A 21,753-nucleotide genomic window follows, 5' to 3' on the forward strand; every position below is an offset into this window, starting at 1 on the left:
CACAGCAAAAAGACTCTTTGCCTAACCTGTCTTCTTATTCACCCAGCTCTGTTCCTCCAAAACAACCAGGCTTACCAATTTCTTTCTTACTCTCCTAGAGGTATTTTGAATTTTACCAGCAAATGCAAATGAACATAAACTGCCCTTTCATACCTTTACACAAGTGGTAGCAACCTGTTTACATGTTTTCCACCTTTTATTACTTAAAGTATATTTTGGACATAATTTTATATCAGTACATAAAGAGCTTTCTCACTATTTCATTATAACTGTATAGGATTCTATTTTATGGATATATCATGTATGAATGTATCATGATTTATTTTAGTAATTTTCTATTGACTTTTAGGCTGATGAATACTGTAATAAAGAACCTTAGTCATACATAATTTCTCACATGTGTAAGTATATTTTTAAAGTAAGTTGCTAGGTCAGTTTATGTGCATTTATTTAAACCACATAAGATACTTCCAAATTATCCTCCATTTATGCTGATGAAATGGTATCTCAGTATCATTGGAATTTGCATTTCTCTTTTGTTTGATGTTGAAACTTTTTGTCTACATGTGAATAAAAGTCAGTTGTATATCATTTTTTATGAAGAGTATAATTATATCCTTTGCAGGTTTTTTCACTGGGTTTCTAGTCTTTTCCTTTTGTTTTTATGAGGTCTTTATTGTGCAATGAGAGCTAATTGTAGCAGGCCTGGAATCAGCCTGAGCAGTGCTTCTAAAGTTCCTGCATGGAGCCGATCCCTGGACAAGGCATCAAACATGCTAGTTTTGTAGCTTTGCAGTCATCAGCCTGAGAATTTTTTTTGACCAGGTTATACTAGCTTGTCAGCATTGTTTCTTGATGATTTATGATTGATGATTCACCCCTGGTTACAAGGAGACCCTGAGAAGTCTCTACTGTTGAGGCTGGTTACCTTGCAGGAATATGACTGTGTGATCAGCAAAATATAAAAATTCCCAGCAAGATTCCGTTTGGGGCTCCCTGGTAACAAGATGTTCTGTGTACGTGTCTTTGGTTCCTGATTCAAGAGAGAAATTGTGTTCCGAAAGGACATTACAAGGGGAGAAAAGGATGCCTGTCTGCCCCTGGCCTCCCCAGATCTCTTACTGTAACACATATCCTTACTTTAATGCTTCGTTAAACTATATATTATCCTTGCTTTTTCTTTTTAATTTTTTAAAAAATTACCTTTTATTGTTGAAAGTATTACAGATGTCCCCTTTTTTCCCCACTGATCTTTTCTAACCCGCATCCACTCCCCGCCCCAGGCCTTCCCCACACTGTGGTCTGTGTCCATGGGTTGTGCACATATGCAGATAAGTTCTTAGGCTGATCTCTCCCCACCCACCCTCAATCTGTTCCATGCTTCTGTGTCCCAGAATCTATTTTGTTCATCTGTTTGTTATGTTCTTTAGATTCCACTTATAAGTGAGATCATGTGATATTTGTCTTTCTCTGCCCGGCTTATTTTGCCTCTTGTAATAAACTGTAGACCTATAAGCACTCTGACTTCGGGGCTCACTGCCCTACAAGTCTTCTGTAGCAACCAATCCTGTGTGATTCTGTTAGTGTACTCACATTTTGGAAAAGTTAGCATTTTGTGTGATACAGTGACATTTTTCCAGTTTGTCTTTTGCCTTTGCTTGTGGAAGTTTACCCCACATTGATCAGATATTATTAGGTCATTTTTAGTAAAAGTTTTATGCCTGAGATTAAACATTTATATGTATATATTTTACATTTACTTTTTGATGTTGCTGGAATTCTTGTTGTTGTAAATTGTAAGATATGACTTTGGTATTTCCTCCTCCACTGATGGCTACATACCTGTCTCATAATATTTATTGAATTTTTCCTCCCCATACTCTTTATTTGCCATCTTTAACTTACTGTAAATTTCCAGTGAAGTACTTGGTTATACAGTAGTTACATTTTTTAAAGTATATTCAATTCACCTACTTATTTTTTCATATATCAGCACCACATAGCCTTAGTTATTTTAGGTTTTAAATTTATTGGGATATCCGATAGGGCCATCCCTTCTCTTATCTTCACATTACTTTTATATTAATTTTTGGTTGTTATCTTCTTACAATTCTGGCTAGCTTATTAAGCCAGTCCTTTTTAAAAATCAGGTTATAAAGTATCTATCTATTCCTATTTTATTAAATATTTATCTAAACATGGATATTGATTTTCTTAATCATGTTTGGTTTTTATAGAATTTCTTGAGCTGGTGGCTTAATGCTTTTAATCAATTATGGAACATACTTATCCAACATATTTTTAAGAAGGAAAATAAAAGTACTTGTTATAAGATGTTACATGTTCTACCTAATTGATGAATCAGGAAAATGAAAAAGAATAGTAAAAACAAATTAAAAAATCTGATTTCTTAGACAATGTGCACAACAGAGTTTTTTAAATTAATAAGTCAATTGACATGAGTAAGATGGTGAAGAAAACAGAAAAATCAAAATAGTAAGATGGAAGCAAGAAATTGCTTCTGCTTCCCTTGAAATGTACCTCTCCCTTCCTCCTCTGCCGCCTCCTCCTTGCTCGGTGGTGTCCACAGTGTGTACATATCATGCATTTAAGTGGCCCCTTAATGAGAGCATTTGAGTTTTGTCCAATCTTTTGCCCCTCCCTATTGCTACACATGCAGGTTTATGTACAGAAAAATTTCCAAAAGTGGGATTTCTGAATCAAAATCAATGAATGCTATTTAAGATAACCCAGCATTTGTTCGGAACATGATTGTCTTGGTTAACTAAACAGATTTCATGAACTACGCAAAGAAGAAAGAATTAAGCATCCACAGGACAGCAAGTTTTTTGAGAACATGGGAAGTGTGCAATATGTTTTATTAGAATCTTTAGTATGTGTTATATGGTTTTTGGCTAATAATAATTGCTGATTGGAGATGATAAATTTATTTTTATATAAAAAAATAAATTCTATAGCCTGTTGACTTGACAATATTGCTTGAAAATGTTGCATCTTCATTTAATCTTTTTTTTAAATTGAAAGTGTTCTTTGTAGTTTCTTTCATCTTCTCACCCCAAGTAGTTTATAAACACCATTGACATTTATTATATAGAACTGATGCTTAAACCACATCTTTTGATATTTGCAATGTCAGTCAAATATGGACTATTTTTAAAAAAATATGGATTCTTATAGTTAGAATAAAACTTGGCCATATTCCTTTTTTTCCAGAAGAGACTAGATTATTATATGTTAATTGGCTTATCTGTTAGTTGTCTTTCAACTTGCAAATCTGCTTCTGGTACATCTTTTTGATAAAGATATTTAAATGTGAGTTTCTTTAAAAAATAAAATATATATATATATTTGATAAAGCACACAGGGAAAATAGGGTAAAATAAGAAAAACATTCTGGAAGTTCTAACATTTATGCTAGGCTGTGAAATTTTATTTGAGATAGGCAAGGTAACAATTGCTTTTTGAGCTCCTACTAATTATTAAAGCACCCTTCTCAGAACCAGCAGGAAAATGAATTCATAGCTCCCATGGACAAGGTCAAGTCTCCTGTACTTTGTGGAAGCAAATCTGAACCTTTCTCTTCCTCATTTCAGAACTTACAATTCTTTGTCACCAGCTAATGCCTCCTAGATAGAGAAATGATTTGCCAAACATGCAAGAAAGAAAAATTATCTCAACAATAACCTTCATCTCTTTCTCAGCATATTTCTTTGTTAGCATGAGTGATAACAATTCTTAGTCATTTTTCTGGAACTTGCAGCTCTGTAACTATTACATTTCATAAGAAAATCACAAATTTGGAAACATCTCAAATTTAGACTAAAGGGAATAAATAAATGTGATTAAATATGGCCCAAATAAAGTTTTCAGGCTTGCGTTAAACATTAAATTGTAACTTGTCTAATATAAAGTGAAAACACTTATTAAAATAATCTGCACAAGTAAAGTTTAGAATAAATGCATATTAGAAAAGGTAGGGCATTTACTGAAATTTTTCACAGTGTGCTTTAACATGCTAACACGATTCACAAATTCAATCATAAGCAATTATTTACATTATTTTTCCCAAAGAGACTTATAGCATTAGATGTGAGTTAAACACCATGCAATTGAATATTAAAAGTTATAACAGCATCTAAGTGCTTAGAGTGTTATATCAAATCAATGTTCCATAAATTATATCAGGAAGCTATTATTTTTGACATTTATGTTTGTAATTGATTTATTTATCCATTTATAAATTATGAAGTTTTATTTATTATGATAAACATACATAATTGCATGTATAATGACATGTCATACATAATACACACAGATTTTTTTAAGCTATCTTTTTGTACTTACACTTAATACCAAAGAAAATGGAAGCTGTTAATGAGCCCACGCAGAAAACACATAGTATCACGATCACGACACATTGTGTTCCTAAACAAGAAATAGGGACATAAAATTGAGTTAGAAAAAGTAGGTGAAAGGAAGAGGCCAGGATAAGACCAGACTGAGTGAAAGAAGGAATTAACCTTGGGCCTTTCAACCACAGAATTGTTGACTCCATGTAATAGTAACAGTCAAAAGAGAGCTCACTCTTTGAAATGCAAGTTATAACTTGGAATACATTTGATTGCAAAAATGTCAAATTGAACAGGTTTAATGACATACTTCTCTTACGCTTATACGATGATGCCACAGCCTTACTATGTACGAGTTATATGTATTCTTTCCCAAATATTTCAGAGATCGTGGCAAATGGGGAAACAAAATACTGTTTGATTTTTGAAAGCAAAATACTACGTTACATTTCCTCATCTCTTTGCAGTGTCTCTTGAGCGTGATTGGTTCAAAGACACTTCTTTTCAAACATATAGTTTTGGGTGAGGAACGTTTTCTTTTTCCAGGTAATTTTGCAACTGCTCAGGAAAGAACAATGAAGATTGCGTAACTGGTTGTATTCTCACACTAACCAGAGAAAAATAGATACAATTTATGTGTGGATAACATGGTAACCTGAAAAATGTACCTGCCCAAGATTCCCATATCTTAATCCCTGGAACCTGTAAATGTCACCTCATGTGGCAAAAGAGGCTGGGAAGGTGTAATTGAGTTCAGGGTTTAGGATGGGGAGAGTATCCTGCCCGCGCTCCGGGCCCTTCTAAGTGAGGGCAGGGGTCAGAGGTCAGAGTGCAGCGTGATGATGGAAGCAGGCAGGGTGCTGCTGGCCCTGGAGATCGAGGGCGAAGCCACGAGCCACGGAAAACAAAAACTGCAGCTCTGGAAAATGGGAAAGACACAGGGAATGGACCCTCCCCGACGCCGCTCGAGGGGATGCAGCCCGCTGAGGCCCGGTTCAGACTCCTGGTCTCTGGACCTGGAAGGTAATAAATTGTTGTACTAAGCCCCCGAGTCTGTGGTAATTTGTCATCTCAACAATAGGAAACTAATACAAATATTAAACTTAATAAAGACAGAACTGATTATTATAGCGGACAGCTCCAGGCTGATGAGATTTTGCCACTGTTTCGACGTCTGTTTTTCTTTCTTTCTTTGATATTTATCAATTTGTGAAGGAGTCTTTTATGCAGAAACTGAAATAATAAAAAAATATAATTTTCTTTCACTTACTTTCCAAATCCAGGAATTCTTTTTTTCCAGAGAGAGAGGGAAAGAGAGAGAGAGCGCTACACATTTATCAAGTTCATTGCTCTTTTTCTTTTCATCTTTCCTTACTCCTACCTTTATTTTATCATGTTAGTGTACCCGCCACATTATCATTAGAAAAATCACCTGGGTGCAATATAGTACAGGAGACGGACATAAACTGCGAAGCCTTGGGCCAAGCGATGAGAACGGTTACCTGAGCGCGTGGCGGGGGGCAGCTGCTTCTGGGGGTGCGGGCCCGGCGTGTCCCACCGCAGGGAGGTGTAGATCTCCTCGCCCTGCATGGCCCGCGCTCTGGCCCGCGAGGCGGCCGTGCGGAGCCCACACTAATAACCCCTTTTGTAGTCAGGAGCAATCTGATGGAAGAACTGAAATTGTCTATTTTTATACACCAGTGGGAAAATTTGTTAGGGTTTAGGGAATAGACTAAATGCCTCTTCATCCAGAAAGTAGAAGTTTATGAAGTTGAAGCCAAAACACAACTTGCTAAAGAAGGAAATGAGAAAGGAACTGGACTCAAGTGGCTGATGATAGGACACGTTACTGGTCTGGTTTCTAAGATGTAGCAGATGTTGACAGTAATAGCACTGGATTACTGTTAAAATGGAAGAGGTACAAAAAAATACGCTTATATTTGTTATAGGACACAAAGCACGGGAATGGCCGAGATAGCAAAGACACAAAGGTAGCTCACGTTGGGCAACCCGGAGTGTAAGGAGTTGCTGATCACTGGGTATCCTTAAGTAAGAAAGAGGAAGGGATTGCATCCCTAAAATAAATTTACACACTGTATTAGTTAGGCTAATGCAGTTGCTGTGACAAGCCAATCTCAAAATATCAGTTGTTTAACACAATAAAAGTTTATTTCTTGCTCACATAATAGTCTAGCTCCAGTAATCCTGGTTAGCGGGTAGTTTTCATCCGAATGGAATCCAGGCGCCTTCTCTCTGTGAGACATAAAAGTCCTCTACTTCTAGCCATTGGAAAGGAAAAGAGAAAATCCACATCTGCTTCTTGAAAGCTAGAAGTAAGGTATCCCCTGCACATGCACTAAGGTAACGCCCATGCATGGATCTAAAGGTTGGGCCTGATAAATGTAACTTTTGCCTGGCTACCAAATTTTCTGTGATGACTTCACTCCAGAAGGGAAGCATGAATTATTTAGTAGGTAGATGGCCATTTCTGCCACGTCCTGTGACTATTGCACTGGTTCTGAGAAATTTGATACTTTAATTATCATCGGTCTCTTGTCCTTACGGCTAAAGGTCACTTCTCAGTAATTTCCAGTCTGCAAACCCCATCAGTCTGCAACGTTGCAACATTCTCTTTCGTTTTACTGTTTCACTGGATCGATCGCTGACCTCTGCAACAGAAGGAAACAGATGGCACTCCAGGGTAACCTAAGGGCAGCTCGTAAAGATGCTGTTTATAAAGTTTTGGGAAGGACTGAAGGAAGCAAAATAGGGAGGTGATATATGCTTTGGGGAGCTGTCACTGCCCTTATGTCTGAAGGGTCAAGGGAAGGGTGTTTAATGGAACTTTGTGACCAGACGGGGGCCATGGCCTAAGATAGAGAACAGCAGCATTTGTCAAGCCAAGGCATGGTAGGGGGAGAACCGGGGGAACAAACACCCTGACCACTCCTGTTACCCTCTGGTCACGGCCAGCGCCTCCCTGTAGCTGAATGAACTGGAAGTCGGAGGCCAAGCCTGCAGAGATGCTGCTGCGCATTTGAGATCTGCCTCCCAAGGCACAGAGAAGGTCTCAAGAGGCCAACGAAGAATATCCAGAAAATTCTCCAAGTACTTTATATGATTTTCTTGTGACCTGAGATTCTGATCAGAAGAGTAACATGACTGAATCAATGAAATGATTTCTATCTTCAGGAGAAAAAAGAAAGAAACCATAAGCATACCAAACGCATGTTAAGACTAATGTCAAGAACACTGTTCAAGGCATTGCCGTTAATTTCCTGATTCTCTCAAATTGTATCATCGCTGAATATCAGGCTCAGAAAGCTCTAGCTTTGCTAAGTACAGTATATTCTCTAAGACATTTCTTTGGGAAACCACTGGGCTCTCCTAATAGGAGACCGATATATTACTTGTATTACATTTGCTGTGTTTTCTGTTTGTTCATTTATTTTTTGCTTTGTTTTTTTCTCCTGTCGTATCATATTCTCTGTGATGTTTTTAATCATACTACCTCTTACTAGTTACTCATTATATCCCAAGTACTGTTTTGAAGGGCTTGGATGATCACAACAGCTCTATGACCTAGGTATTACTGTGAGTGTACCGTAACTTAATTGTAAATTGAGGCACAGAGAAGTCAAGTTATTTACCGAAGTTTACGTATGTAGTAAGTGGAAGAGTTAGTATTTAAAACCATGTGGTCTGATCGCAGTACCTGTGCAATTAAAATTTGTGCTATTCTGATTTACTGTACAAAATGCTTTTGATATGAGCACCAAAACAGAAAGAAAAGAAAAAAGAATCTTTGTAAGTACAGTTTGATGGGTTATATTCATAATTGTATTTTTATTCTTTGAAATTTTATTGTGCCATAGTGATGTATAATACATGTTTTTTTTCACTTGGGGGAGATAAAACATTAAAGTCCAGAGATGACTCATTTTTATTTTTACTTTTGAGATGATTCATTTTTAAATGGTTTTGGAATTATTAGTTCCTATTTGGTTTCTCTAAACAGAGAAAGTTAAAATAGAAAAATAATGATACTAATCCCCAAATGCCAAGATCTCAACACATTTAAAGTGGAAGCAGAATCTGAAGTATTTCTGCTATTCCCCCATAAAAAACAAACAAACAAACAAACAAACAAAACAACTCTGCTTATTTATTGATAGTATAAAACAAGATTAAATGTCTTTAAATGTTAGTACCCAAAGCTAAAAAAGTAATACATATTTATTGAATGTTCATTACATGCTTGGTACTCTACTCAATGCTTCATATAATTATATTAATAATCCTCACAATTACCTTATGAGTAAGGTAATAATATTAAACTTATTTTATAGACCAAAAAACTGACTTTGAAAGAGACTAAGTAACTTACCAAAAGCCACATAGAGACTAAGTTCTAAAGTAATATTTCTTGAAATCTATTCTACTTGTATTAGAATCAAGTAGGGGAGCTTATTAAAAACACAGGACTGTCTCCTCAGCCTTTCAACGGAGCACGATGACTATTTGCATTTGAACATCTAGTGTTTTCACAAGCATCTCAGTTGAGATGTTTGAGTATCATGTTTATAATTTTATTGCCACTAATGTAAGAAGAGAAAATACCTTCAGGGAAGCTGTGGCAAGGAAATGCGTTTTTTGCCTGTTATCCTGTTAAAGGGTGCCTCTCCACATGTTTATAAATATTTCATGAGTTACTCAGCAAAAACACCAAGCACAGAACTGTCAGGAAAAGAACCAGATAAAGTATTTTTACTTGCTGGTCTGTCTCCCAGCCTTTGGCCTTGTTAAGAGGCATTTACTCATTTTTAAACCCCATCAGGTTTCTTATGAACTTTATTTTCTGTCTTTACACAGAAAATTACTGCTGTTGAGTTTTATAGGAGGTAGGTTTAGAATAGAAATTATATTGTATAGCGCTTTACTGATTGTGGTGCTTTGTAATGAACTATTTCACACAATGAGAAGTCAATATGTTTTTCTGTTTCTTGTGAGGCAGAAACTGTGCTTGGTGCTGGGCATAGAAGCTGTGAGGTATATAAGCTAAGTATTATCCTATTTTAAATATGAGAAAATGGAAGTTAAAGAGACTACATGACTGGCCCATGGTTGTACTTTGGATAAGTGATCACACCATCTAAGTTATTTTACTGATTCTAAGATTCATATTCTTTCCACAACCTTATGCTATCTTTCAAAGTTAGATATAATATACAGTTTTCAAACTTAGATATTTTGTACAGCTTCAGTCAACTAAGAGCTAACCTTTCTTGTTCCAATTTAGAATGTATGTGTTCATGCCTGAAGGTGCAGTGAGTCATACGATGTTGAGATCATTAGGAATGGGAGACAAGGAGAAAGAAAATTAATAGAAAAAGAACAATTGGGAAACAAATGATTAACTCACAGACCAGCTTCTGGATGTACAGAGAAAGAACTAAGTTATCCCTTAGTATAAAGGGATATATAAAGAGGGCATATGTATAAGAGGTGTTCGTAGGAAACATAACATAAAGATGACTCCAAGGGGAATAAAGGGAAAAATAAGCAATTTTATGGCTACTGATTCTTTCATCCAGATCTTTTATTATATAATCAAGCATTTGTCTGTGACACCTGCCAATCTTTTCGTATTAGAGTACATTGTCCACCTTTGCCATGCCTGCCTTTTTCTCACACATTAAATAATGTTTGTTCTTACAGAAGGTAGGGTGAATTTTCCCATTAAGGAAATAAGCACAATTCATATTTTCTCTTGTATTTTCAGAAAGATCAAACCTGTGAATGAAAAAGGTAGACATGAGTTCTTTTGAAAGCCAAACAATCATCAATCAAATTCTGTGAACAATTTTGTTACATCAAGTGGAGACAAAATTATGGGGAATAGAAAGTTGAAAACAACATTCAGATCACTGAGAGACTGCCAACCTGCTCGGGAGTATAAAGTATGCACATCTGAATAGGTCAATAATTATTTAAAATAGGATAAGATTAAGCAGCAAGTGAACAGTAGGTACAAAAGTAGTCTGGAGGAAGAGATGCATGGGAATCTTAAGTGCTTGGAAAGACTTTATCTTTCTATAGAAGATAATGCCTTTGTTTTGTCTCGAAGGAAGGGTAGGATTTAGATGAGCAGAGAGGAGATAGAAGAGCCACGTAGGGCAAGTAGCTGCATAGGATGGAAATGAGCTCATGGAAAAATAAATTGATTAAATAAAGGCTTGCGTTATAAGGTAGCAGATATAAGGCAGCACACTACATTGAGTTGCCTGTTAACTTATATTCTCTGCTACACTGCTTATGAAAAGAGGGCAAAAATGTATATTTGTTAATTTATTTACCAGATATCTATGGGATGTCTACTATGTGCCAAAGTTGTTTTCTGTGGCGATGACAGAGTGGTTAAGAAAGACAAAGTCCTTTCTACTGGGAAACCTGCATCATTTTTGGGGGATACTGATTTGTTGAAAGAACAGAGGAAATACCAGTTTCCCTGCAATACTGTGAATGAGGCAGCAAGTGGTAGGAGATAAAGCCCGAGGTCTATGAAAAGGCTCTCTTATAGTTGAAGTATCCTTGTCTCCTACTCGTAGTAAATACTTAATAAATATTTGTAAATAAATTAAGTAATAATCAGATTGCACAAATTTTGGTTAATGAATTTAACTTTTAGCAGGAGAGACATTGTGGTTTTGATATACAGGATGAACAAAAGGTGTTGAGACTGAAGATTGGAAAGCCGCATTAAATAACCCAACGTAATTGGCTCCTTTGCCTGGACTATTTGCAAAAAGACAGAGCCTTATGACATGGGCATCAGAACCACCTTGTGAATGATGATATGCCTGATTCTTGGAGGCCCCTAGGATGGAAGAGTAGGTAAATGCTACAAAAAAGTCAAAAGAATCTGTGAATAACTTTCAACCGTAAAATAATAAGGATAATTTTGTTCTAAAAATCTGTTGAAAAGAATTAGATTAAGCTAAAAAAAAAAAAAAAAAAGACATAAAATGTTCCAATAGTAAAGTGGTCAGTAGACATGAATGCAAAAGAATACTGGGAATAGGGGTGGGTTGTGGTTTAGAGAAAGATCAGAGGAACGGGAGTATATGAAAAGTAGAACTGTCTTACTACCAGTGTTCTCTTGTTAGGACGAGGGTGTACTTTACTCAGCTTCTACTCACATAACCCACAGCGGGGTCTAGAGCTACCTCCCAACTTTTAAGTAACGTGCACTCAAGAGGCTAGAGCATCTCAGGAATAAAAGTTGCTAGTTGTGCCTTGTATTCTGAGTGTCCAGTGACTTACATATTTTTGGAGGGAACTGAGCCATCTTCCCACTTCCAGACTTTATTGGAATTCTGGCGGGACAAGCCAACCCAACGAATTAACCCAGTCCTGGATTTGATGTACTCCTGGGCAAACACGATAAAAGTAATGGTCAGAATACATGCACACAGCTCTTTAAAGACATAATGACAAAGCTTCATTATAACACCCTGGACCGAAAAACAAAAAAAAGTTAGATTATATGTCTATGTTAATATCAATTAATTATATTTTATATTTAGAATTATACCAAGTTCACTTGTTTTACAATAAAAAGTACTCAGTAAATACTGTAATTTTTTACTGAGCTTATTAAGGTTCTCAGGTTAGCACAAAGTGGAAGCCATGAGAAAAGGTTTTTTGGGTTTTTTTTAAGTCAAATGTTTCACTTCAGATTTTTCTCCTTATGATTTCGAAGTATTTGACGTGGGAATCTCCTTACCAGAACGTTCTGGCTGGCAATCCTCAGGAGAGTGGCATTCACTTTGATGCAGTACTGCTTGCTCTCCTCCCAGGTCAAGTTGTGCCTGAAGAATCCATAGCAATTTCCTTCAAAATATCTCCAGTTTTTGTCACATTGGTTGCTCTTATGGCCTTAAGGAGAAATCAAGCATAGGAATCCTTTTATTTGAAATAGGACTTATTTTTCCTCTAAGTTCAGTGTTTCCCACAGAGCTCAAGATTTCCCACAGATCTCAAGATTTCCCACAGATACCATCACAGAAATACTCCAGGAGTAGGTGAGATGTGGTTACCAAATCATACTTACTGAAACTGTCCTTTTGTTCTGATGGTTTTATTAAATCTTGGCAGAACTGGTTTGCTAATAATTGCTGCAGAGTTTCTGAGAGGTTTTTATTCTCAATATGTAGGTAGTTTTGCTGCATGACAGCTAGAATTAAGAATTAGTTAATAATTTGTAATGCAAAGACTTTTCAATAAACTAATTTCACTAGGATTATCAATCTATGAAGCGGTTACTAGATCAGCAATTTTCAACCTTTTTCATCCCATGGCACACATAAACTAATTACTAAAATTCTGAGGCACACAAAAATATTTTTAGCCTATCTGACCAAAAAAAAATGAGTATAATTTTGATTCATTCACACTGGACATCTATTATTGTGTTGGCTGTTTTCATTTTTTAATTTGACAATCTAAGGGAAAAGAGGCCCATGCCCGTGACTACATAGTCAGGTACTGCATGTTTTAAAAAGTCTTGCAGCACATCAGTTGAAAATCACTGTACTAGATACACACAAATAAATGGGTGCTGAAAGGGGAACAGGGTAAAGGGGGGCATAAAGAACAAATTAAGAACTAAGCAAAACTGACAACCGAGGGTTTTCCAAAAGAATAAGTGAATTATTTGAAGGAGATAAAAAAGAAAATGCCATGATCAAATGGCATTCCTATAGCTGTTACTTAGAAAGTTTCTTTAAATACAGATTTCTAAGTGGATTTCACATAGGTGAATAAGCTCTGTTTTTGTTTTTCAAATAACACCAAAATATCCATTTATTTAAAAAATACATATTGAGCCCAGCCAGGCGTGGCTCAGTGGTTGAGCGTCGACCTAGGATCCAGGAGATTGGGGTTCGATTCCCGGTCAGGGCACATGCCCGGGTTGTGGGCTCGATCCCCAGTCGGGGGCGTAAGAAGGCGGCTGATCAATGACTCTCTCATCACTGATGTTTCAACTCTCTCTCTCCCTCTCCCTTCCTCTCTGAAATCAATAAAATAAAATTAAAAAAACCAAAAACATATTGATTTTTTTATGCTGAAAGTACTGGGATATTCAGGTAAATAAAAAATGGTGAATGAAATATTCTAAAATATCTTATGAAAAAATAAATAGGAACACAAACAAGCAACAACTACACAGATGATAATATGGCATTGGAGGGCTTTTAGATTTATAGGGAAAAGTATTTATAAATTAGGTGGAATATAAATGATCTCTTTGGAAATAAATACATTAATTAAACAAAATAAGAGGACATTTGAGGAAGAGGGAATGGAATGAGCGAAATCTCAGGCAGAGGGACAAGATTTATTTGTGAAACTGAGAAAACTCCATGTTGGCTGGATCTTAAGATATAAGGGGTAATGGAAAAAAGAGTTTAAAAAGATAGTGTGGAAATATGCTGAGGAGAAACTTAACCTGTCTAAAATTCTGAAAATAATTTCTAATTAATAAAAGACCAAAAAGATGATTTTAATCAGGAGGGAAGGGTCAGAGTTCCCCTTTAGTGGGAATATCTTGGCAGCTACGTGTAGGATGATTGGAGTAGTGACAAACAGACAAATGGTGACATTAAGCTTAGTGGCATACACCAGGACCCTTAGGTATTGCCTTTCTCAGATGTAATCTTAGGCAACAAGTCAATACTTACATATAAGCCCCAGAGCCACGAGCCCAACAACCAGCCCAATGCACAAGACCAGCAGAATCAAAGCCATCACACGCCACAATGATGAGGAGGGAGGGTCCACTGCGGGCACACAATAAAGATGTCAGGCAACAGGCAACGTGGCATAGTTAAGGGGCAGCGACACTCCTGGCCCTGCCCTCTCAGGATTTTTCTGAGGAATGTGAAAGCCTTCATTGGCAGATCATGCCAGTGCTCCCCTGGTGATCATCAACAGCAAGCACAACCCACACCCACTGCACACATCCATTCCCATCCTCAGAGCACTTCTCTCTGAGTCCAAATCTAACTTCAAGATCTGGTGTGTTTGTCTTTGTTTTGTTTTGTGGTCATCCCCATAAACAGTGACTTTAATAAGCAAGACGTAGAGAATCACTCCCATTTTCTGACATCTTAAAAAATGGGGTTTTCAAACATTCTTTCCCTTTACCCCCATGGTTTCTAGTCCTATGGCATTAAACTCTATATGCCTAAAGTAATGTTCCCTGCTTGTATCTTTTCTTGTTTGTATTCTAAACAAGTCTATCTGAGCCTATGTAGATACCATTCAAATGCTATAGAAAAACAAGCTCATTCAGGAAAATAAAGCTATACGTGCTGTATTAGTTTTTAAAAAGGAAATTAGAGTTGACCTGTTTATATAATTAATTTTCAAATTGCTGGCTCTGGGCATTCTTACCTGAGTTGAGAGCTGGCTTGCGAGTTTTAATATTTAAGGTGATGTATCCATCTTCATCCTGCATGGCTTTCTTTGCACTGCAAGGGAGCTAGGGGTCCAATGACTCTGCAAAATGTAGTGTCCACTTTTATTATCTCGGTGTCTGTCAGTTTGTGGCCCTCCTCTCTCTCTAAGGTGGAGCCATGAGTTGGGGCATGTGGGGTTTTTCTGTTTTTGCTATTGTTTTCCTTCCAGGAAGCCCTTTCCTAGCTGCTTACAGATACATGAACCGTGAACATAAAAACACAAACATAATAATAACTTGTGGAAAGGAGTAGATAATAGCATTTGTTTCTTTTTCTCTTATCTCCAACTGTAAATAAAGGACTATTCCATCATGTGCATCCTTTCAAAGAACAAAAGTTCATGCTTCATCTTAACCCTAACAGAGTCCAAATTATATTGTTTAAATGATCTAACTTCTGATGATAACAGGGGTAAAACACCAGCAAATATATAGTCTATCCCATTGTGAAGAGAAAAAGCTAATATCATTTGATCTAATATAGGCTAAATGAGATGTCTCATGGCCATATGTTAGAAGGGACCATTCCTAATAAAGACCTAGAATTCAACCAAATGCTTGCATCTTTCTCAAATCAAATTCTTCAGAAATTCAAGGACTCCGCATGAGGCAGACTTCATATTGCTTAGGTTTAGGCATCTAAGGAAGGCATCAAATAAAGTGAAATAATGCAGAGTTATAACTTGCTGTATTACCTTTCCGTAATGTTTGCACTTTCAAGTGAGTTTCCAGGAATGGAAAAATCCTAATTCAGTGAAAATCATGTAATTTCAAGTATAGCGGTGCTATACTTGAGGAGCGATTTTTTGGAGAAGAAATGGTTTCCTAGTGTACTTTACATCATAATATAATATTTATTCCACACATTTAACTTTATGAAATGGATTTTAATTGTTATGCTAGCTGCATAACAATCAGAAGTATTTATAAGGACAGCCATAGAAAGCCGGCAGCTGTACTTACTGTAGAAATAATGGTGAGGGTATGATCTACTTTGTCATTAGGGTAGCTCTTCTATATTTTTGTTAAAACTTCAGGGCCAGAAAAGCTCCCCTTCTTCTGAATCTATTAGGCACTTGTCATCTAAATGATCTTATTTCTACTTTTTCTTCAGTTAATAGAGTGTTAGGCTTTCTTTTCAATATAGTAATTACATAGGATCTCATGGCAGATATTTCGTCTGCTCATTTTCCCATTAGCACATCTTGTACACATATTTTTTTTCTGCCTGTTAGCTCCTTCACTCTGAACTCTTTGTTGATTCACTTACAACAATCTTTTATTTTAAAATTTCTTCTCATACGCACCTCAAATCATTTTGAGAAGGGGGTAAAGAGCAAACAGAACAAGCATGGAAGGCATTGCCAAGTTAAAGAACCCAAACTTAGCATGATTTGAGTATTTTCACCAAAAACTGATTCTTAATAAAAAACCCCACTTTAAATAATAGTCAAATCTGATAATGTGCTAAAAATTAAGTAATCAAAATTTTAAAATTCCCAAACCCATTTTTGTCACGGAGCTGCTTCTCTCAATTATAATATTTACTGACTCCCGATCATAAGCAGGGTAAATCCAGATCACTGCTTCTGTTCGAGTAACTTCTCTTTCGCCAAAGTGATTCTTCACCTTTCCCAAGTGCTTGGCCACTTCACCCTGCCAGCTCAGCCTGAGAATTAGTTAGACTCTCCCTCTCTTCCACTGCCCACATCTGCTCACGTACCCACCCCTGAGGTTTGCCTCTCACCTAACTCCTCTTTTTGTTTTTTTCTGACACTGTCTTACTTTAGTGTTTGTTTGTTTTTTCTAAAATATACAGAAACATTGAAAAATAATTGTGCTTAAGTGACAGAGAGGAATATGGGGCTTATGGTTCAAACAACACCTTTTCAATAAAGCCTGCCTCTGTACTCTTAGTAGCCATGTAGGTAACTTTTGAAAAGTTAAGGTTAAGCCCGGCCGGGCGTGGCTCAGCGATTGAGCTTCAACCTGGGATCCAGGCGATCGGGGTTCGATTCCCAGTCAGGGCACATGCCCGGGTTGCGGGCTCCATCAATGACTCTCTCATCATTGATGTTTCTATCTCTCTCTCTCCCTCTCCTTTCCTCTCTCTGAAATCAATTAAGATATTTTTTTTTAAAAAAAGAAAATTTAAGGTTAAATTAAATCAAATATGTAAATGAAAGATACACAGACATTTGGAAGCACTTATTATTATTGTAAACATTTTCTTGTTCAATGAACAGAAACTTTAAGAAGGTATGAAACACAACAATTAGCTTGCTTTGTTGGGGTTTCCATATTTGCTAGGTCTTGGGTAATTGGCTTAATTATAAAAATATTGCGTTTATTCCTTTTGTAAACTACCAGGAATGAGCTGCTATTGTGTCTTGATCCATGAGTTATTAAACCTGTACATTTAAAACCAGAAGTAGGTGAAGCTGAAATAGATAACACTAAGCCTCAGACGATACTCATTTGCTATATCTCAGCTCTGGATTGTAATTCATATTGGTTTTGGGGTCTTTGATAATTCTAGCCACAGACTGAGGGTCTTATATCTAGATTTATGTTTCATAAAAATATATTTGCCTGTATTTGTATTCCCCAATCATGGCTTTGTACTGTTAAATATACGCTAGTTGAGTACAGAGACTCTCGGGGTCAAAGGAGCTCCTGATAACATTTAGTCTTAATTTTGCTTTATCCCTCTGCATATCCTATAAACACAAGCTGAGTTACCCAGCAGCAATTAATCAGAGAACTGCAGGACAAACAAATAGATATAACAAACGTTTTTCCCCCCTTTTCCAAAATCCAGGGGCATTGCTAGATATCTTTTAATCACACTACAAGGCATGTTAGGGACATATTTTATTTTTGCTTGAGTATTTTATTGCTCCCTCTTTTCATAGTTCAGGAAACTGAAAAAAACAAACAAACAAAAAACCTGAAAAAGTAGCCTCTTTTATTTTAAAGCAAGTATTTAAGTAATATTTATTTTGTTTCAGACACTGAAATTGATGGTGAATATTCATGGGGAAAGTCACGGCACTAGTTCTTAGGGAGCATAAAAAGATTTTTGCTGTTTAACCTTTGTTTTTCAGTCTTTAGAACAACTTCCCCTTTCTCACCACACACCAGTCCCCATTCTCACCCCTCTTCCTTGCTTCACTCTTTTGTGTAGCACTTATAACTATCTGGCCCACACAGAGTCTTCCTAGATATTTAAATTTTTGTCATTTATCTCCCCAAGAGTGTATTCCATGACTCTAAAACAGTGACTGACATACAGGTACCATCCAGTAGATATTGGTGAATGAATGAGTGAATACATGTACCGTGGAAATATTCATTCTACAGGTAAAAAGAGAAGTTTAAGGACTCTTGGGACTTTTCTATTATCACACTTCTTGTTAAAAGAAGTACCATCTACCTCCAAGTTCTTTCCACTACAGTATGATGTCTTTTAAATATAGTCATTGTCCAGACTCCATTATCTATGTTGACAGTTGAACGAGTAAAAGACACTGCCGCCGCAATGACAAGTTGTAGATGCAATAAGAAAGGAAATTAGTGGAATGCATAACATTGCAGGTAAGACTGGTCACTATGTGAAGATGGTTAGTAGGTGTATATAAGAGAAGACAAAAAGAAAATAATGTTGACTACTATGAATGCTATCATAGTGTCTCTCAACTGAAAAATATAAAGGAATTGAGCATTTTGCAATTGTTGATATCTTTTTACAGACTTTTTAATGTATATCACCTTTAAGCTAGTCCTTTGGTGCATTTATTGGTGATATTCTCTTTCCTGTCTTCTACATTAAAATTGTTGTTCACCTTTTACTTACTAACCTCTTACACAAATTAAATACTGTTTATTTTTTTTGAAAAAGCTAGGATTTCCTGTTATGAAATCCTGCTGATTTAGGAGTTGAATCAAACAGTCTATCTTCATAGCCTTTTATTTTAATCATGATATTTTGTTATCCTGATTAAATGAATATACTTTTTTTTTTTTTTTTTAATTCCATTCTATACTCATCCTCTGGCTCCTCCTTGTGGCCACTTTTTTCTTTTCTCTTTTTATTTTCTTTAGTCACCTCCAAATTTAATTTTCACTTTTCTTCATCTTTTCTTGTAAATAATTTTTTTGGAGAAAAGTTTTAAGAATCAGTTATGTCAAATTCTGCTTGTAGGTTCAGATGAATCCTGAGAAATAGCCTTTGGATGTGTTACTGTGGAAGTTAATGGTGACTTGGACAGGAGCATTTTTATAGAAATAGTGAGGGGGAAAGCCTGACTATAGTGGGTTCAGGAAAAGTAGGAAGAAACAGCAGGCACAGACAGCTTTTTGAACCCTTTTGTTGTTAAAAGAATTAGAGAGATGAGGTGATAGAGTGTATGTGTGTGTGAGGGGGATGAAGAGGATATATATATTTTTTGCCTATTTTTTAAAATAAAAGATATTATACCACTTATTTTTAAGTTAAGGTGACTGAACCAGCAGGAAAAAAAATTAATGATTCCAGAGACAGAAAGAGATAGAAAATTACAAGTTAGAAATCTTTGAGTAGGTAGATGGGATGAATTTCAAAGAGTTTATATGATTTAACCATGGAAAATAGTTGAAAATGATATCGCCACGAGTACAGATGTAAATGTTTTGGTATATTTGGCCAGTGAAACAAAGAAAATGCTCTTCTGATTGTTTTTATTTTTTTCTAGATAATAGAGAACCAGGTAACTCATTGAGTTTGAGGAGGGAAAGAAATTTGAGAGTTGAGAAAAGAAGAGAAACTGGGAATCATCTTCTAGGAGGCTACTAGGATAGCCTGATTAGTAACAGTGCTGGGAAGTTAACTGAAATATTTTAAAAAGACAAGTTAATGCAATCAGATTCCGCTGTTTGTATGCAAGTGTAGAGTCAATAATAGACAGTGTGTGGAAAGTGTGATCAATCTTCTTCCACAGAGAGATGATTAGGAACCAGGTGAAATTCTTCATTATTGTTTTACCCAAGTGGTATTTCATATAACATAGTAAGAGGTTAAATACTTTCTTAGGGAACTTTAAGGTATATGAAAGAATCAGGGAAATGGAAATGAAAACTCCGTCTTTGCAAACTTTGGTGAAAGTGAAAGACCAGAACAGAGACTGAAAAATATCCTGAGCGCTCATTTCTATAATCACCCATTTGATTTAACTTTTCCTTATTCCAACAGTCTCTGCCTTTACCTAATTTACCTAGAGTAGTAAACATATACATAGATTTATCATTCATTTCCACATGACCCAGAGCCTCCAAATCTTTCTTTTTTATTGGTCATGTCATTATTGTGGGGGGGGGGGAGAGCATGAACAAGAAATATATTACATTTATGTATTTAGAGATCATGCCCAAATGTTACTGAGTTATTATTATTACACTGCCTTTCTGAAACTCACTATTTGTTTCCACCCCTGAGGTGGATGCGGCTCATTCTGAAGATCTTTGGGTAAGATAATCTTCACATGGAGGTGGATGTGGACAGGTTTTCTTTTTTTTTTTTTTTGAATCCTTACCTGAGGATATTTTCCCCATTGCTTTACAGAGAGAGTAGAAGGGAGAGAGAGAGGGAGAGAGAAACACTGATATGAGAGAGACACATGGATTGGTTGCCTCCCAACCAGGGCCAGGGATCGAGCCTGCAACCTTCGCCGAAATCGAACCCGAGACCCTTCAGTCCGCAGGTCAATGCTCTAGCCACTGAGCCAAACCAGCCAGGGCTGTGGGCAGGCTTTCACTCCCCAACCATCTGGAAGCAGAAATCCGCACCAAGTAGTCCCCCTGAGTCTAGTTATCTAATCTTCCTCCCCTCCCCCAAAGGAAACCTTTAGAAAAGATTCCTTAGTTTCCTTGTTCATGGATAGCCCCCAAATATTTTTTTTAAGCTCTGTGTTAGCTTCCTACAGCTGCTGTAGCAAATTGCACAAATATAGAGGCTTAAACAACACACATTAATTGTCTCACAGCTCTGTAGCTACAAGTCTGACATGGGTCTCATTGGGGTTAACTCAAAGCTGTGGGCTGGGCTGTGTTACCTTCTGGAGGCACAATGGGACAATGGGTTTTCTTAACTTTCCATCTTCTAGCCGCATTTCTTGGCTCCTGGACCCCTTCCTCCATCTTCAGCCAGCAACCCTGTATCTCTCTGACCATCCTGTGTCATTACATCTCTCTCTCAGCATATCAGAGAAAGGTTCTCTTCCAAGGACTCATGTGATTAAGTTGGGTCCACCTAGATAATGCAGGTCTATAATCTTAGTCACATCTGCAATGTCCCTTCTGCTATATAAACTACCATATCCAGAGGTTCTGACGATTAGGACATCTTTGGGGGGCTATTATTCTGCCTACCATAGGTTCTTAACCACAGTTTACTTTCTTATATAAATTAGTAAACTTTATGAAACATGTGGTGAGACATAAACACAGTCCTTTAAGAACTCCGGGAGTCTGATGCCTATTGTGACTATATGACCAACCACACGTGCAATGTGATGTTTTTCCTATGATCTTCCAAATAAGAGCCAGAACACTTTCTTTATAAATTGTCAACTCATAGAGTATCACAGTGTAAATCCTTGTGCAGTGAATTTACTTCAGTTTTATTGGAAACATCTCTTCAGGGCCTTATTAGGCCTAAGATAGAGAATAGAGGTTGGTTATTTTACCAAGCTATTTATTAATAAAATATAACTAAATTGTAGCTTAAAGAGACAACAAAGCACAAAGACACTGTAGAGATTCTCCTGTATCCACTGTTCCGAATGAATATCCAGCCCTATTCCTGCCTGTGGTTGGCCCAAACTC

General features: G+C 36.7%; 2 protein-coding genes across 2 annotated transcripts in view; both read right to left on the reverse strand.

Annotated features, from left to right (window-relative positions):
* Positions 1 to 8,141, reverse strand: part of CLEC9A (C-type lectin domain containing 9A) — a 13,279-nt gene extending 5,138 nt beyond the window's left edge. Inside the window, exons 1-2 of the mRNA XM_081129154.1 lie at positions 5,873 to 8,141; positions 4,366 to 4,446 (exon numbers count right to left, since the gene is read on the reverse strand). Coding sequence (XP_080985280.1) covers positions 4,366 to 4,446; positions 5,873 to 5,960 — 169 coding nt within the window. The 5' untranslated portion in view covers positions 5,961 to 8,141. The remainder of the gene's footprint in view (positions 1 to 4,365; positions 4,447 to 5,872) is intronic.
* A 375-nt stretch (positions 8,142 to 8,516) lies between these two features.
* On the reverse strand, positions 8,517 to 14,965 carry CLEC1B (C-type lectin domain family 1 member B). Its single transcript, XM_081129155.1, has 6 exons — positions 14,829 to 14,965; positions 14,114 to 14,212; positions 12,484 to 12,606; positions 12,157 to 12,308; positions 11,694 to 11,800; positions 8,517 to 10,163 (listed from the first exon to the last, which is right to left on the reverse strand). The coding sequence occupies exons 1-6, from the start codon at positions 14,890 to 14,892 to the stop codon at positions 10,019 to 10,021; spliced, it is 690 nt and encodes a 229-aa protein (XP_080985281.1). The 5' UTR covers positions 14,893 to 14,965; the 3' UTR covers positions 8,517 to 10,018.
* Between the last annotated feature and the right edge of the window lie 6,788 nt (positions 14,966 to 21,753).

Source organism: Miniopterus schreibersii, assembly GCF_964146895.1.
Source record: "Miniopterus schreibersii genome assembly, chromosome: 2".
Classification (NCBI taxonomy): domain Eukaryota; kingdom Metazoa; phylum Chordata; class Mammalia; order Chiroptera; family Miniopteridae; genus Miniopterus; species Miniopterus schreibersii.